A 17,583-nucleotide genomic window follows, 5' to 3' on the forward strand; every position below is an offset into this window, starting at 1 on the left:
ATATAACATCCCTGGGTGGGGGCAAGGTTGTTCAGGGAAGAGCAGTTCTCTGTGTGACTATTCGGGAACTGGTATTCTTTTTTACCTCATAGCTCTGCAAACGCCTAGAATTTTATTTTCATTGTCTCCATCCATCTGGCCAGAAGGGGAGAAAGCATGGAGCAGCATGCCTAGGAGGATTCAAATGGACCAGGTCTGGAATTTGAATTTCTATGAAAGGGAACTTGATCACGTGGACAAACATTACCGTAAAGGAAGCTGGAAAATATCATCTAATTATGTGCCCAAGATTTTAGTGGACAGCATGTAATCTCTGCCATGGTTATTTTCAGCCAAGGCTTCCAGAGCCAGCCAATTTACCAGTCACACATGTAGATGGTAAGAGACAGTTTCAGACATACAAAATCTCAGAAATACATCCTCCAGCAACCCTTTTGCAGAAAGCCACTAGAAGATGTGCTCCATCAAGAGGAGGAATTAAACCAAAAAAAAGAAGGCAACACGGGATCCAGAAAACAAGGAACAGCTACTGTGTGGACCAAGGGGGTCTTCAGTCCACACCACAGCGGAATTTTAGAGGGCTCCAAGAAAGCTCTCTTCGAGAAAAAGGAGCTGATGAATTACATAACAGTGTGATAGAGTGAAAAATTATACTGAGGTCTGTCTTGTAGAAAATTATTGAAGGATGGGAAGAATTTAGAATATCAATGGAAACAAGATGTTTTAAAATTCAATAATTACCAAATTTAGAGAAGTAAAATTTTTTACAATTAAAGAGAATTAATCATACATTATTTAGCTCAGCAGTGAGCAATCTCAACATAACCGTGAAAGTCAAAACAATGATGATGGGTTTAACCAAAACTTGAGATGCAATTAGGACGGTTCAGAGAAGAGGTCTAAGTAAACTAAACTCATAATAAGGTTTATATTAGTCGAGATGGACTAAGTTATTCTATAGTAATGGCCCCAAAATCTAAATGGCATAACTTAACATAACAGAAGTTTATGTCTTAGGATACACTCCTCCCGTGGGTTGCCAGGGGTTCTGCGCCCTATGGTCGGCCACTCAGGGGCTCAGGCAGAGGTTCTGTGCCCACAGGCAGCTACACCATCTGGCACACATGGCGCCCTCAGTCCCATCCACGGGAGGGCAGAGAGAGCAGAGAAGCATGTTTGAGCCTTTGCCACCTCGGGAGTGACACGCATCACTTCCTCTTACAACTTCACCGGCCGGAAGGTCACAGGTCCCTGTGCCAGAGGAGGCTCAGAAGCAGTCTTTCGTGGGCTCTGAAGGGAGGAGGACTGGGCGTGTGCACCAGGGGGAGTTTACAACACAACCTAAATAAACGAATCGAGACACGCCATGATAATCATATTATTTTAAAACATGGGAGCAAGTACCAGAACATGTTGAGCAGCTAACAGACACAGCAGAGAAGTTGGAGAACGGTGTCTGGGGAGAGGCCAGGCCAGTGAGCGGGCAGCACAGAGCGTGAAACAGGAGACTGTCGGGCTGTTGTAAGCTTTTCAGAATTGTTTGACTTTTTAAACTCTCTGCATGTATTGTTTTTATTAAATTATATACAACTTGTTTTTTTAAGGTGCTTGAAAACCAAAGACTAGAGCCAGGGAGAGTGGCACAGAGACACCCTCGGGCACCCGGCTGGAATCACAGCTGAGTCAGTGCTGGACAGCTGGACAGCCGCTTGCAGAAGCCCGCCCTGCCCGGCTGCCCCGAGGCTTCGCGGCCTCGGCGGGCCTGCTTCCCAGGGTCTCTCTCGGGGGATGTGAATTTGCTTCGAGAAGCAGAGAAGCAGGCACCGTGGTGCAGTCTCTGGGCCCTTCCCAGGCGGCAGCTCCCTCCGGTCAATGTTTGCCTCCCCATCCTCCATCCAGAGGGTCTTTCTTCTCGTGAAGATGAACACAAACTACGAGCTGCAAAGCTCTGCCTCTTATTCTTATCTATCTGTAAGACCCCGTTGGTCCAAGGTTTTTCAACTTGTCCTGACAATTTCTTCTCTTTAACTTTCTTTTTGAAAATTTAAATTAGGGATCTGACCTCTGAGGAGTTTCTATTTCCCCTTTTGGTCCTTGTTACACGCTCTTCTTTATAAATGTCCTGTTGACACGAGGCATTCCGGGAGCCTCCCTATGCCAGCCCTGCAAATGTCTCCTCCTTCCCCTCCTCCACACCAAGGCCAGAGAGAGAGTTTATGAAGTACATTTCATCACGGTACCCTTAACACCTCCCCCTTTGTCTTCTTAGCAAGACATTCCAGGTCCTTTCCAATCTGCCCCACCCCTTTCCCCCCTAACCTTCCCCGCCCCCACACTGCCCGTGCTACAGCCACACCCGCTGCGCACTGTTTCCAGGAGCCGCCAGGAATCTTGGGCCTCCATCTCCGCTCCCTAGGCCTCCCTTCCTGGAATGCCCTTCGCCTGCTGGGTGCCTCTCACTCAGATTAGGAAGCCTTCCCAGATTCCTGGCAGAGGTGGAGGAAGGGAAAGACATCCATCAGAATGGGCGGTGTGCGTTCAACACCCACTTAGTAATTTAACATCGGGAAGTCACCCAGCTTCCCAGAGCTTTGGTTCCTCAACTGGAAGGTTGGTCTGGATTATCTTTAATATCTCCTTCAGATCTAAAAGTAGCCACACTCCCCATCCCTGGCCATGAAAACTGCCTTGAATTGTGACTTCATTTTTAAGAGCATTGATTCCGGAGCTAGAGCCAAAAACCTGCTCTACCACGGACTTGCTTTGTGACCTTGAACAAATGACTAAACTTCTCTGTGCCCTACTTTCTCACTATTTAATGAGAGATAGTAATAGTGACTTTCATAGGATTGTTGTGAGAATTAAATTATATATAATTTATATACACATATATGGCATTATTACACATGTGAATACAATGTGATATACATTAAGTGTTCTATAATAGCTCTAATGAACTCTTTTTTTACGATTTTGTTTATTTATTTTTAGAGAAGGAAGGGAGGGAGATAGAGAAAGAGAGAGAAACATCACCGTGCAGTTGCTGGGGGTCATGGCCTGCAACCCAGGCATGTACCCTGACTGGGAATTGAACCTGCGACACTTTGGTTCACAGCCCGAGCTCAATCCACTGAGCTACGCCAGCCAGGGCTCTAATAAACTCTTATAGTTTATATCATTAGTCTTCACTACCAAACTCAGCTGTTTGAGGAATGGGCTACAGCCCCTTTCTCTCTAAATCCTCAATGCCTAGGACTTTGCCCAGTATGTATTAAAAAAATAATTTTTCCCAAAGAAAGGAGAAAATTGGATAAAATGCAACTGTCTCTTTTGAGTTAGGTTTCAAGAGCTTTGCCCAGCCTCCTGGGCCTGTCTCCCCTTTCAGAAAAATCACTCCACCAAGTCATGTCTGGCTTTTCACTCAACATTTGGAAGACTTGAGGGCAGAAGCTATGGTGACTGTAGTTGGGAGGAGTGATGCCCGTCTTAAGCTTGCTCAGGCCAGTCCCTAGCTCTGAGACCTTACAGGTATAAACATCTCTGACTTTAAGAGACCAAAGGAAATGCATCCCTGGAAGGCTGGAAGTGGTTGAACGGTTAGTGCAGCCAGGAGCTCCTGGGGGGCCAAGCTGAGCACCCCTCTGTGGGGACACCCAGGGAGACTGGGCCTCCCTGAAATGTACAAACGTCAGGTAGCCCATTCACTCCAGGCCACAACCTAGAGATGGAGAACACTAGGAAGGGAGAGGTGGGGAGGAAGGAGTCCTCCCCATGCAGCCTGGCCAGCACGACCCAGTCAGAGGTGGTAAAAGCTGCAGCTGCTAAGGGCCATAGAAGTGCAGTTCAGAATCCAGGAGAATGAGTGAGAAGGGGGAGAGAGTGGAGCTGAGAATTGGTCAGAGAGGACTCAGGAAGCCGTGGAGAGAGGGCAGGTCTCCGGAAAGGCTGGGAGTTAGGTGAGTAATCCAGACTGAGACAGGTAGTTCTGTCCATTTTATCTGTTGCAGGTTATTTAATCAAAAGCTGCCAGAGTGACTGTAATCTCTTTGCTAGTTCACCAACGCCTTGCAGTTCTGCATCTTAACCTCACTGCTGGGGCTCCAGAGGCCCCTGCCCACCCTGCCTCTCCAGCCCACGCACCCTGCAGCCGCTGGGGCAGAGTGTCTCGTTTTGCTAGAATGTCATCCACTTATGAAAGGACATGATTCGCCCCCTTCTCCACATTTGGAAGGCAAAGCCCTCCTTTTTTTAATTTCAATTTGGCAACAGCTCCTGTTATTAACCTACTGAAAAATCCTCCAGGGTCTCCCTCTCACACCACACTGCTTCCCCCATGTTTCTCAGCATTCATGCCGGATTCTCTTCTTCTCTAGGGCTGTGAAACCTAAAACTTTTTCCACCATTCAGATCTTTATATGTGAATAAAAGAAATGCCTTTCCCACTCCTATCTAACAGGGCATGGGAGTGCAGGGCATGGTGGGGAGTGGGGGCGGAGGGCACACTCTCCAGGACAAAGGGAAGACCGCAATGCCACTTTTGATGACACTTCCCAAAGGCGAGGGGGGAAGTGGCAGGAACTTGGAACGGGAGGTCAAGAAGCCTGGGGTCAGAACCTCGTTCTGTCAGTCACTCAGCCTTTGACTTTGGACAACTTCTCCCTGGTCCTTAGTTTCCTTGTCTGAAAAGAGAGGGTGGGTAAGAGCCAGCAGTTTAAGACTCAGAAAGCTCCAGGGGTCAGTGGGCCACCCAGATGAGTGCCTCTGCCTATAGAAGGCAATGAGGAGTGTAGGCCAATCGGGAGGTATGTGTCCAACTGAAGGCATTCAATTTGTGAAAACCGAAATTCCACCCACCAAAATAAGATCAGCTAGACAAATGCGGCCCAAGAATCACCAATTTGTAGCCTCTGGAGAGTCCTCCCAGGTCCCTTTCCACTGCAACATCCTGCCGTATAATTGTCCACACAAACAGGGCCCATTAAAAGTGCGCTAAGTAGATTCAGCAGGAATCAGGAACTAGGTCTCCTGCCCACCCCACCCCCAACCCCCTGCAACACGACTGATTTACTCTCTGCAATTCCTGGAAGAAAAAAAAAGTGGTCCAGTTAAAATATGTCCACAAATTTTTGACACTCCTCCCTTCAAAAGGTGAAACCTAATTCCCTTCCCCTGGTGTGTAGGATGGGCTTAGTTACTTGCTTCTCATAAGTGGAATGTGTCGGATGTGACAGTATGTGACTTCTGATACTAAGTTATAAAAGGCATTGTAGCTTCCTCTTCCTTTTCTTCCTCCTCCTCCTCCCCCTCCTTCTCTCTCTTTCATCACTGTCTCTGGAGGAAGCCACCCGCCATGTCATGAGGACAAGAAACACAACCCAATGCAGTGGCCAACGTGGTAGGAACTGAGGCCTCCTGCCAGCAGCCACGTGAGGGAGCCCTGCGGGAAGTGGGCCCTGCAGCCCCAGGCAAGCCTTCAGACGGCTGCAGCCCAGCCAACATTCAACTGCAACCTCACGAGACACCTTCAACCAGAACGAGCCAGCTGAGCCACCCAGATTCTTGACCCATACAAGTTGTGATATATGTAAAAACTACTAGTTGTTTTAACCTGCCAAGTTTGGGGGTAATTTGTAACACAGCAATCAATAGATAATAAATACATTCAGAAACAAAATTCCCATTCCGCAGTGAAACATAAGACATAAATCCACATACCCAGGGAAAGCGGAAGACCACGAGTAGGCACCAAAAAGCTGGGAGAGAGGGGAAAGGAGTGCTACGTGAGCTAAAGACAAGCCCTGCCAGCTACGTAATTTGCTCTAAACCAGTGCTTTCCATCTCATGGCACACATAGCTAATTACTAAAGTTCTGTGGCACACCAGGAAATACATTTTTGCTGATCTGACAAAAAATAGGTATATAGGTATCCGACAAAAAATAGGTATTTGACTCATTTATAACAGACAGCTATTGTTGTGTTGGTTGTTGTCATTTTTTTTAACTCAACAATCTAAAGAAAAAGAGGTCAGTGCCCCTAACTAAATAGTCAAGCATTGCATGTTTTAAAAATTCTTGTGGCACACCGGTTGAGAATCGCTGCTCTAAACCAACATGGGACTATCACAAGTAAGTTAATTATTAGAAACCAGGTGTTGAGCTGTACTGTAAATCATCGCTTAGCTCCAACAAACTTAGGCTGCCTTCCGGACACCTGAACTCGGGTGGTCAAAATCAGAAGCCACACAAGGCTTCTTATGACCTAGCCTCTGGAGTCCCAGAACGTCCCATGTCTCACATTCTATCGGTTATGCAAACCACTGCTACCAACCAGATTCAAGGGGAGAGATTAGACTCCACCCTCCTGTGGGAGGAGCAGCAAAGAGGGTGGGGCCATCTTCAGTTTTGGCGGCAAAGTAATGGAGACTGCGGGTGGCAGAAGGCTACTGAACTAGACAGTGGAAGAGTGAAGTCCAACTCCTCCTTCTACTTGGGTGCCTTCAGCAAGTCATTCAATTTTCTTGAACCTCCTTTTCTTCATGTGTTAAGCAAAAAGAAACGGGAAAGCAGAGAAAGGAGTGGCAATAACCTTTATGCTGTCTACTTCTCAAGGTTTTTATTTGGAGCAAGTAAGATCATTTTAATGTGTGTTTATATAATGTAGCACCATCAAGATTTAAGGCCTTATTGCAGTTGTTTTTCATATATGTGCTTTAACGAGGGTGACCACGTAATTCATTGTTTAACCCAGGACACTTTGCAGAGTGACGGGGAGCGCCGTTAAAAATTATGTGACAGGTGGAGTCAGGACTGACCCCAGCAAACCGGCTTGCACAGTCACCGGCTATAATAAACGTGCCAGTTTTCAGAAAGGAAACTGAGTAATGTGAACTGGGTGAAGTTGCCCAGTGGTGAGCATTTAGTAGGGAAAAAATAAGGAACCATTCTGGGAAAAATTTAGCAAGTCAGAGATCTAGCTGAAAACCTTTCATGGAATACGGCAGACTATAGATAGATATCTAAAGTAAAAGTGCAATTTAAAAATGTCTTTTTTTTCTCTACATCCAATCATTTCCCCATTTCCAAAGTCAAGTAGGCTCTCAGGTCCCCTATTCAGCTCCCAACTGGTGTTCTCACTGAACCCTGTTCAGTCTCACCGCTGTCCAGCCATTCCTCCACTGTGCCCCTCCCCCTACACACACTCACACAGAATTCTATCAAGAGCACACAATTTCTTGCACCATTCTCTGGCCCAAACCCACCAATGGCTCTTCCTCACCTACTATTAATTCCAAGCAAGAAGCGAGCTTGCTGTGGTCTGGCCCTTTTCCAGCCTGTCTCTCCAGCCTCCTCTCCTGCCTCCTCTGACCTCACACTTTATTTACATTCTAGAAATTCCAAAGAACTTTTATCTCTTGGCATGCAGTGGTGAGGTTTACCCTGCGATACCTCTCTCTGCCATCCTTTCAGCCAAGAATGTTCTTTTTTCATTTATTTTGCCTCTACAGCCACTCAGGGGTCACTTCCTCAAGGAGGCCTTTCTAGATGCCCAAGGCTGGGGACGGTGCCCTCCCCAGTACTCACCAAACATCCTGGGTACACTTCTGGCCTTGGAATACTGGGATGCTTAAGGCCACAGACTTGGGGCCCAGAATACCTGGGGTCCAATCCCAGTTGACCTTGGGTAAATTATTTAATCAATCTATGCCTCAGTTTTCCCATCAGTAAAATGGGTTTAATAGCACTCACCTCTTGGGATTGTTATGAAGATTAACTGTGTGAATATAATACATATGTCACTTAATACAGTGCTCAGCACAGAGAAAGTGCTCAGTGAATAGCAGTTACCCTCTTCTGGCATGGCCAGCATCTGGCACCCAAGGGTCTAATTCTTGTCTGTGTTCCTGGAGGGTGCGACAAGTGCTCGTGGGAGTGAACTGAGTTTAGGAGCCCTTGGAGAACTTCAGGGAGACTTGCTGCTCCGGGGGGAAAGGCTAGGTGTCAGAAGGTAGCAAAAAGACAAGGAGAAGGAGGGGGAGGGGCAGGGGGAAACTAGAAGAAAGACTAGAAGTGGGAGAGTAGACTAATAGGAAGACATTGAAATGTCATTCTCAGCTGGGAATAGGGTGACTGCCGTGAGGAAAACAGCCTACCCTTTGCACAAAGCCACACTTCTCCTCCCTCAAAATCCCTAGGAAAACTTAGCTCCAGCCGCCCTGGCTTTTCACTGTCCATCCTTCTCTCTGCCCTGTTCCTCGGGTGGCTCCTTTCTGCATGGGGGGTGGCCTCTGACACCCAACCTCCAGAGCCAGGCTTGAGCCTAACCAACCACATACGGAGACAAAGTTTATAAAGCACCTTGCACTGGTTCTCTCTCTGTAAGTCAGGGGGTGGAAGTTTGCCCTCGAATTTCAACTTTCCTTTCCCTGGCCTCATATTTCCAAATACACCCAAACAAAGATTTTATGAGCAAAACAAGTTATACATAAAACATTTTTACATTCCTAAACTGACAAAGTGATTTAACTTTGGAAAGGGCACTTAAAGTCTAAGTATTACATATGCTTCAAAATTTCCTCAGATTTCCATTTAAAAAAAAAAAAGGATTTTGAGCAGCTCCAGAATTCCCAGACATTTTCCTGCTGTGGGCTGACCCCTGAATGGCGAGCTGTGTCCGTGAAGCAGCCTGTTCCACAAAGAGCACTCGGGAGCTGAGAAGGCTGAGGCCTCCGCACCTTGTCCTTCGTGTCCAGACCCCGGCCACTCCACCCCACACCCACCCTGCACTGCCCTTCACTCAGAGAAGAGGGTATAAGCAGCTGGACTCTCCTCTGTAGAGTCAAGCTCCCAGGGGCTCAACGTCTGGGCAGCTGAAGAGTTTCAGCCCCCGAAGCTCTTCTCCAGTTTGACATGAATGCCCCCCTCTCTCCCCAGTCCTCTCTGCAAACACCTAGCTGCCTTATGGGGAAATGACACCCAGGACCATGCTTCACTGGGTCAAGGAAGAGCCAGAGAGAAGCCAGACAATCACTCCACCAGGGTCCTATTCTAACAGCTCTCCACCTCACAGTAGAGGACAGCCCATGGTCAGAACTCGACCAGCAGGAATTCGGGTTTCAAGTTCCTGAGGGTCAGTTAGTGGGTGAAATGAGGACCAAGAGCTTAGGTGTGGAAGTTAACACAGGAGTTGCCCGCTGTGATTTTGGCACCAGAGGCCTTTGACCTGAAGGCTCAGAGCTCTAGAGTCGCTCATGCCTGGGTCTGAATCCTGGCTCTTCCACTGACCGCGTGTGTTCTCCAGAAAATGTCTTGCCCTCTCCGAGGCCTCTCAGTGGACTCATCCATAAGACAGGGATATAACAATGGTGTCCACACTGAGGATTTACTGTGAGGATTAAGTACAAAATGGCTCACTATAGAGCTTGGCATGTAATATGTGTTCAGCAAATGCAATGATCATTGTTATTCTCAAAGTCTGCGATCCCTTGGAATAGGAAGGAGAAGCCCAGTCTCTAAGCCAGCACCTGCCTTTCCAGCACGGGCCCTCTCTCCAGCATGGAGGCGGGCGTCCTGTTCTCTCCACCTAACGGCGAAGGAAATTCAGACGGACTTACGGCCGGCCACCCCAGCCCCGTCCAGGACCCCAAGTCTCACCAGCGACCGGCATCCACGCCGCCTCCCTGCCCCATCCCACCCCAGCTCAGAGAGTGAGAACTCTGGCCAGGACCCCAGAGACACATCCACAAGTCCCCACCTCCAAGAAAGGGGGCTCCAGCAAGGCAGAGCAGTAATGAGATGGAAGATTTGGGCTAATCCTGAGCCAAATGAGGGTCTAATTCGCGCTGTAAAAATCTGTCAGCTGCCAGTTAACAGTTCCTCCGGCCCTGCGCGTGGGGGAGGGGAGGCTCTGCGTGCAGGAGCTTTGGGCCTCTACCCAGGGTGTTGTTTTTCTCCCTTTTCCTTGTTTTTTCGTTTTTTTGGAATGTGGATATAAACTTTATGGAGGGGCCTGGTCTCTGTTCGCACTGGGTGCTAATAGCCCGCAGCTGAAAGCCGAGGTGCGGAGGAAGACCGGGCGGGGGGGCGGCCCAGAAGGCCCGAGGAGCCAGGAGGGGCAGTGAGGGGCCAGCGGAGGGCCCGGGAGGCGGTGGAAGGATATTTAATATTGAATTTGCTTTTTTTTTTAATGTGGAAACTTTTAGACACAAACCGGCCCCTGTGTTTAAGTCATTAAAACATCTTTAAGCATTTTCTGGTTTGAGTTTGCTCTGCAGCCGTCCCGGTTCCTGGAATGTATTTTATTTTTCTTTTAAGTCGGTGAAAGCAGAAGGGGAAGGGGGGCGGCGGGGGGGAAAGTGCATTTCCAACAGATTTTTCTTTTTCTTGTTCCTGGGGTGGGGAAGAGGGCGGAGAAGGAGAGAACAGGGCTCCCAGTGTCTGATCCGTAATCCCCGGGAAGCCCGCTCGGCCTTTTACGGCCCGTGCACTTGCTGACACCGCCTGCAGAGACCCGTCCTCGGCCCGCGCCGCCGGGGGCGTCGCCCGCCCACCCCGAGGACCAGGGGACCACAGCACGCTGGCTTTCAAGTCCGCAGGCCTTGGGGGCGCGCAGGGCCCGGCGCAGCGGCCCAGCGCTGCACGAGGCCGCATCTTCCGCGGGGCGTCCCCGGAGGCAGGCTGGGGCTCCGAGGTGTCCCGCGGCCCAGCAAAGGGGCCCCGCCGCCTCCCCGCCCCGGCGCACGGCGGAATCTAACCCGCTTCCTCTTGGCACCCAGGCCCTGGGTCTGCCTCGGCCGCCTGGGCTGGCGCCCCACGTGGAGGGGGTGGTGACTAACGCAGCCATCCGCGGCTGGGGACAGAATGTGCTCCTGGCTTCGGGGGCTGCAGGGGACACCCGCAGAGCTCCGCTCCGTGCTGGCTCCCTTGTCCTCGAAGCGAACCCCTAAAGCTCTAGCATCGACGACCCTGGCGTCTTACAGGAGTAGGCCTGGAATCCGGGTTCCCGGGCCGCCGGACCCGAGCCAGGACGCGGAAGAGCCACGGCCAAGAGATTGGCCCCAGTTATGCGCACAGACACTGCGCTCTCAGCCCAGACGCCCAGGCAAGGAGGGTGGCTGGCACATAACATAACGAGTCCCTAGGCCCTGTCTTCGAAGTCGGACAGTGCCCTTGGCACCACTCCGTCCGTCCTCGTGACCGGGCCGGAGCACTGGCAGCCCGAGCGTGGTGCCCAGGAACTGCCGAATCGGGTCCGGTCAACGCGCGTCAGAGCCTCCCAGTCCCGAGTCCCAGCCCCACTCCCAGCCCTCCTGGGAGCCCCTGCCCCTGCTGAATCCGGTTTCCCATCTAGACAGTGGGGTGGTTGGAATGGTGGGTTTTCCAAAAGGGCTTCCTTTTTCACAAGATTGAAAAATAGGTCGCGGGTGTGTCTAAGAGATGCGAATGGGCTGGGAGTCCAGAGCAAGTGGGATCGGCCAGTCGGGAAGTGTGTGGTGGGGGGCGGGGAGAGGCGGAGAGACCGAGAGACAGGCACCTTAGGGAGACTCTTCACCTGGGAAGGTGCTCTTGCAAAGTGATCTGCCTCCTCTCCAGTGACCAAGATGGCCGGTCCACCTGCTCCCGAGGGGACTCCACCCACCGAGGTCCTCCCCAACTTTCAGGCAGGTCAGTCTTGAAAGGCATGCCTGGAACTGGACACGTTTCTCCTTCACCACCTGCAGTGTCTCAGGGTGCTTCCACGGGCCAAAGAGAGAGGCCTGGCGTGCAGGGCACAGCAGAAGGAGCCTTCTGGGCAGTGCACCAGGGCTTCCCGGAGTGGGGCCTGTGGCCTAAAGGACACTGTTTGCGGGACCCAGTGCGCCTGGCCCGCTACATGCCTTTGGCCCTCCAGGGACAGCGTTGCCAACAGTCTCTGGGGACGCAGATGGACCCTGCAAATGGGCAGGCCCTGGCAGTAATTTGGCTTCTGGAAATTGGTGCCACAGAACAGCTGAGAGCTGGCAAGGCCGGCGCCCCCGCAGTTCAGCATCTGTCAGTCCACATTAAGATATGCAAAGCCGAGACGTCGCCACAGCCGCTGCTGCCGCTGCCTCTCTGCCTGGTGCGTAATTGGTGTCAACTGTTTGATTGCGATAATTGCTACTGTCTGGGGAAGTGGCTTCCAGGCCCGATGGGACAGAGCCTGGTCTGCAGGCAGCTGGGCCTGCATCTCCCCCTGGGCACCTCCTCAACCCTTCCTTCTTCTGCCCATTGCTCCCAGAGACCTGCAGGTCTGGGACTCCAGTGGGGGGGATGGCTCACTCCCCCTCCCTTTCCCTCAGAGGGAGGTTGGCGTTCAGAGGAGCAAGACCTGTCCTCTCACCCCACCAACACAATCAACCTCTCCTCACGCAGGAAGTGGGAACAGGCAGGCCTGCATGACTCACCGCAAGTCTCACATTTCCCAACACATAATAGTTACAACAGCAATTAGCTCTGTGTCGTTATCTCAGTTGACCCTCACCAAAGCCTGTGAAGTCGGAGTTATTACATGGTGCTTCAGAGAGGAGACTAGGGGGGTCAGGTCACACGCATAAACTCTGTCATGAATCTGGTAAGAGGCAGGGCCAGCCAGAAATGCTGGAAGTTGGTTCCCCAAAGCCCTAACCTGCTTTCTCATCCAATGGATGCACTGCAGCCCAGTACAGTTGGGAATTTGTAGTCCATTCACTAGGCAGCTGACTATGGGTGTTCCGGGCTAGGGAGGTGGGGCCATGGGAGGGGGGCTTGCTAGCCTTCCTGGCCTCCCACCACTTCTTCAGGCCTTAGAAAGGAAAGTGTTCTTTTGTAGTGGAACTGGGCTTCTGGAGCAGAATTTCTCAAACGTGGGCTGCACAGGTCTCTGCTGCAGGCTGTTCTGTGCATGACAGGATGATGTTCAGTAGCATCCCTGGCTTCTACCCACCAGATGCTGGTATAATGTACACACCCTTCTTCCCAGTTGTGATGACCAAAAATGCTTCCAGAAATTGTCAAATGTCCCCAGCGGGGAGGGAGACAAACCTCCCTGGTTAGGACCCCTGGTTCAAATTGGGCCTTCATAGTGTCAGGAGCCAGGTGTCTGGCAGGTGAGTCCGGGGCAATTCATTAAAGAAAACTTTTCATATTTCCTGACACTCTACCAGAAGGACACTAGGCCTGGGTTTGTAGGGGCCACAGAGATGACCGAGAGATGACCCCTGCTTTCAAAGCTCGGCTTGGTGTTCAGGACGTGCAGTGTGCAGCCAGACTGCCTGTGTTTGCATCTCAGCTGCCATTTCCTAACCAAGTGAGCATCTGCGCCTTGGTTTCCCCATCTGTCGAATGGAGGCAATAATAGTAACAACCTCATAGGCTTATGATGAAGATTAAGTGAGCTAATGTTCAAAAGTGTTTACAGCAAGTCTGATATGTAGTAAACACTCAATAAGTGTTTGATAAATAAAATAAACAGAAATAAAGCCCTTCCTGTCTGCGCAGGGCTGGAGGACAGGGGAGGGATTCTTCAGTGTCTGCAAATGAGTACAATGCAGGGCAGAACCAGGGCAGGGTGAGCCAGAAGCAGGACTCTGCCCAGAGACAGGTGGCCTTGGAGCCGTCAGGAGGCTAGGTCTCCAGAGAGAGGCAGAGATTCCGGCCTGGGGTCCTCCTGCGCTGGCAGCTCTGCCCTGGTCAGTCGCCCAGACAAAGCAGGCTTTACCTGCGTGAAGGAGTAGGAGCAGGGAAGGTATACTCCTGAGAGCAGCCTGCTTTAGAGCCTGAATGAAGCCACCCCCCTCCAGGAAGTCCTTGCCAACCCCTTGGCCATTTCAAAATAACCTCCATCCTCTGAATGTCTGCCACATTACCTGCTCTGCTCACTGGGTGTGTCGTCAGATAAGGCCTTGTGTTGTCATTCTTCTTAGCTACCTACTTTGTGCCAGGAATATGAAGCACTTTATATTCATTACTATATTTCAGAATGATTATATTCTTTATTGTTATTATTATCATATTTATTATGCACTGGACTATCTATTAGTCACTTCTGTGCACCATTTCATTTAGTCCTCACACAACTCTATATGCCCATCATGTAGAGGTTAAAAGCATAAGTTTTGGAGTTTGAATCCAGCTCTGTAAACCGGATGTATACAAGCCCTCTGAGCCTCAGTGTCCTCATCTATAAAATGGGCTTAATTAAACCTACCTCCCAAAGTAGAGCATCAAATAAGTTAATATGTGTGAATTACTAAGCACAATGCCTACACCGTGTTATGGGTACTGTTCGAGATGTGCTAGGTTCTTTACTCTCGTTGAATACAACAACAGTGCTTGCTGATGGCGATTCAAGCGTGTTGCTATTTGCCTGTTTTCTTAGTGTGCCTGGACTGGGAAGGGTTTGGATCAAAGGCTTTTGGAATATCGGGCTGCGGATGTGTGCAAACCCCGGCAAAGAAGCAGGGGTGGGGGTGGGTGGCAGTGGGGGCAGTCTGCCCTGGGTACAGGCAACACGAAGGTTCGTTGTCTGTAGAGGACTTTAAAATAATGTAAAATTGACTAAAGTCAATCTGCTTTCTTATCACCCTGCACCAGAAATTCTGTGTCAGTGATAAAAATACTCCTCCCCCACCCTCACCCCCGCAAAAAAATAAAAAAACAAAACCTGTGGTGCTATATTCTAAGCAATTACTGTGGTTATTCTTGAGTTTCAATAATATATACATGAATTTCAAGTGAGTGCATTTCTGTTACTTATCCTCTCATGAAGATTGGATACTACATTGTAGTTCATTCCAAGAAATCTCATGTATATAGTCAGCCAGGAATACACAGAACCTGCTACACTTCATTTCGAAGTAAGTTTGTAGCGACTCAGAGTGGTGAGAGCTATTCAGAAATAAACAAGGACACACAGTTTTTGCAAAGACAAAGTAACAGGGTCAAGGGCCTTCAATCCTGTCATTCGGAGGGTAAATCACCCTCCGAAACTTGCAGAGTCCACTTCTGGGGGAGCTTTCTTCATGTGTTTACTTCCCCCTTCCCTCCAAAAAATTTTGCATAATTCTAAAGTATTAATTACTTTTGTATTTTCTATACTGTAATATTCCTTTTATTTATTACTTATTTACTGGTATAATTATATAAGGTTAAAGAACAGTTTCAGTCTTTTTTGGCCATTATCATTATTTATTTGTTATTAAGACAATAATTTTATCATATAGGGTCATGTTAAAAAAAATGGTCACTCAAAGCCCTGACCAGGTAGCTCAGCTGGTTAGAGCATCATCCTGATATGCCAAGGTTGTGGGTTTAATCCCCCATCAGGGTACATACAAGAATCAACCAATGAATAAGTGAAACAGCAAGTCAATGTTTCTCTCTCTCTCTCTCTCTCTCTGTCACTCTTTCGCTCTGTTCCTCTGTCTCTCTGAAATTAATAAAAAAATGTTAAATGGTTCAGTCAATGTGTCTAATAATTAGGTACCACAGTGGTCTGGAAAGAACACCCCCACAGTGCTACCCCTGGCCAGACCCTCATGGCTGCCCACCAGGCCCTGGTGCCCCTCCTGCCCCGGGGGCGGGCCCACAGCCCAGGGAACAGCATGAACTGCTGCTTCCGACCGCTGCCTGGGCAGCCTGGGCCAAAGCTCCTTCCCCACTAGGTCCCTTCCACAGCAGCCCCGCCCCATCACCTTCTCCTCTTGCTTGTCCTCTGTGTCCAGTATCAGCTGTGGCTGGGCAGGGAAGGCTCTCAGAGGAGCTAATGTGTGGGTGACCTCAGGGGCAGGCACCCTTCAACCTAAGTCACAGCCTCTCAGCAGGACCCGGGAAAGCATCCTGTTCCAATCCTCAGCATACTGAGGAAACCGACGCCCCAGGAGACGTGGTGCCTGGCCTAGGGTCGCCCAGCTAGTTTGTGGGTCAGGGTAGGACCAGAACGCAGCATCCCTGGCCTCCTGGCTGGTCCCCCTCCCTGACACCACTCAGCCTCAGCCTAACCAGGAAGGGCTGGTGAGGGGACTTTGCCCATCAAAGGCAGGCCTCAGTGGATGCTCTTTCTGGCCAGGGGGGCCGTCCTGGGGCCCCTTTCTGAGACCAGAATAGCCACCCAAGCCTGCCTCTCCTTTCTTATTCTCCAGTGTGAGCTCATAAGAGGGCCAGTGTGTGAGGGAATTCTCTGGAAGGGACCCGTGTGACCTGCGGCCCAGCTGCACCGGCCTTTCCCTGGGGAGCTGGGAGTGGCATCGGCCCAGACCTCGGGGCCACGGAGCTGGACTAAGGAGGCATGGAGTGGGGGCGGAAGGACCTTGTGACCCAGCAAGGTGAGGCTGTCTCCCTTCTTCAGGAAAAGGAAAATCTGGGGTCCCTCCCAGGCAAAGACTCTCGGCATGTGTGAGTTCCACTTCCAGGAAGCCCCTCCCTCCCCCCCTCGGTTCTGCTGCTGCTGCTGAGACACGGCTGCTCCCATTTCAACCAGCACCAGATCCATTAATAGCATCAATTTTATTTGCACCAGCCCTGCCTCCCTCCCCTCTCCCCAGGGGCACTCGATCCAGAATGCCAGGCCCTGCTTCCTTTTCTCCTGGAACACGTTGACTCCCTCCCTTGGGCACCCAGGGAGCTGGCAGGATAATAACCTGTGAGAGGAAAACTCTCTTTCTCCCTGCCTTCTAATCTGCAGCGCTCACCAAATTAGAAAAGGCATCAGAAGCCCATCGGGCCAGGGATGTCATACCATTAACCCTGGGCCACCTCCTGCTGGCGTAGCAACTGCGGAGGATGTTTCAGGCCCCTCAACCCTTCCAGCCCCCTGTGTATAAGCAGGAATGGAACCCACCCCCACCCACATTTCCCCATCCTCCACCCCCACCTCCATCAGTTGCCACAAAACCCCACCCCACCTTCCTCATCCTCCCCTCCCCACCCCCACCCCCACTCTCCCACTCTCATTATCTTCTTCTGCACCCCTGCCCCTGTCAGCTGGCATGGATTCCTAGAGTAGCCAGAAGGGCTCTTGGACCCCAGTCCAAGTGCTCATTTCTCAGACGAGAAGACAGACCCAAGGAAGGGACATCCTGTTCCTCCTCTAGGTCCTAGCATGGCCAGCTCTTCATGTGTTCATTCAGCAAAGACCGACAGCTGCCCCGCGCCAGCCCTCCTCCTAGGCACTGGGGATATGGCAGAGGGCAAAACAGACAAAGCCCCACCCCGGAGAAGCTCATAGGTGACTTCTTCTGGGAGGCTGCCCCCTCCCTGAGGCCGAGCGAGGTGTCCTCCGTGGACAGGCTCTCTCACCTGCCTCCCCACTAGGCCAGGCTCACCCTGGCAGCAAGGGCCACGTGTCGCTCAACTCTGTGCCCTTAGCACCTGCTTCAGAGCCTGCACATTTAGGCGTCCAATACGTCTGAACCGAACAACCATGACTGACGCTTGTGTGGCGCTCACTACGTGCCAGGCACTACGTGCTAAGGTCCCGTCATTATTCTCGCTTTAGAGGAGGAAACTGAGTCCCAGAGAGGCTAGGTGACCCATCCAAGTATCCAGCTAGCGAGCAATTCAAGCCTCGGCCGGCTGGCTCCGGCACC

General features: G+C 50.8%; 1 protein-coding gene across 1 annotated transcript in view; it reads left to right on the forward strand.

The window, feature by feature from the left end:
- Nucleotides 1–10,751, forward strand: part of NCR2 (natural cytotoxicity triggering receptor 2) — a 77,544-nt gene extending 66,793 nt beyond the window's left edge. The window contains 1 exon segment of the mRNA XM_045842820.1: nt 10,505–10,751. Coding sequence (XP_045698776.1) covers nt 10,505–10,751 — 247 coding nt within the window.
- Nucleotides 10,752–17,583: the final 6,832 nt, after the last annotated feature.

The sequence above is a fragment of the Phyllostomus hastatus genome, unplaced genomic scaffold (assembly GCF_019186645.2).
Source record: "Phyllostomus hastatus isolate PE091 unplaced genomic scaffold, TTU_PhHast_1.1 phas_contig_40, whole genome shotgun sequence".
NCBI classification, from domain to species: domain Eukaryota; kingdom Metazoa; phylum Chordata; class Mammalia; order Chiroptera; family Phyllostomidae; genus Phyllostomus; species Phyllostomus hastatus.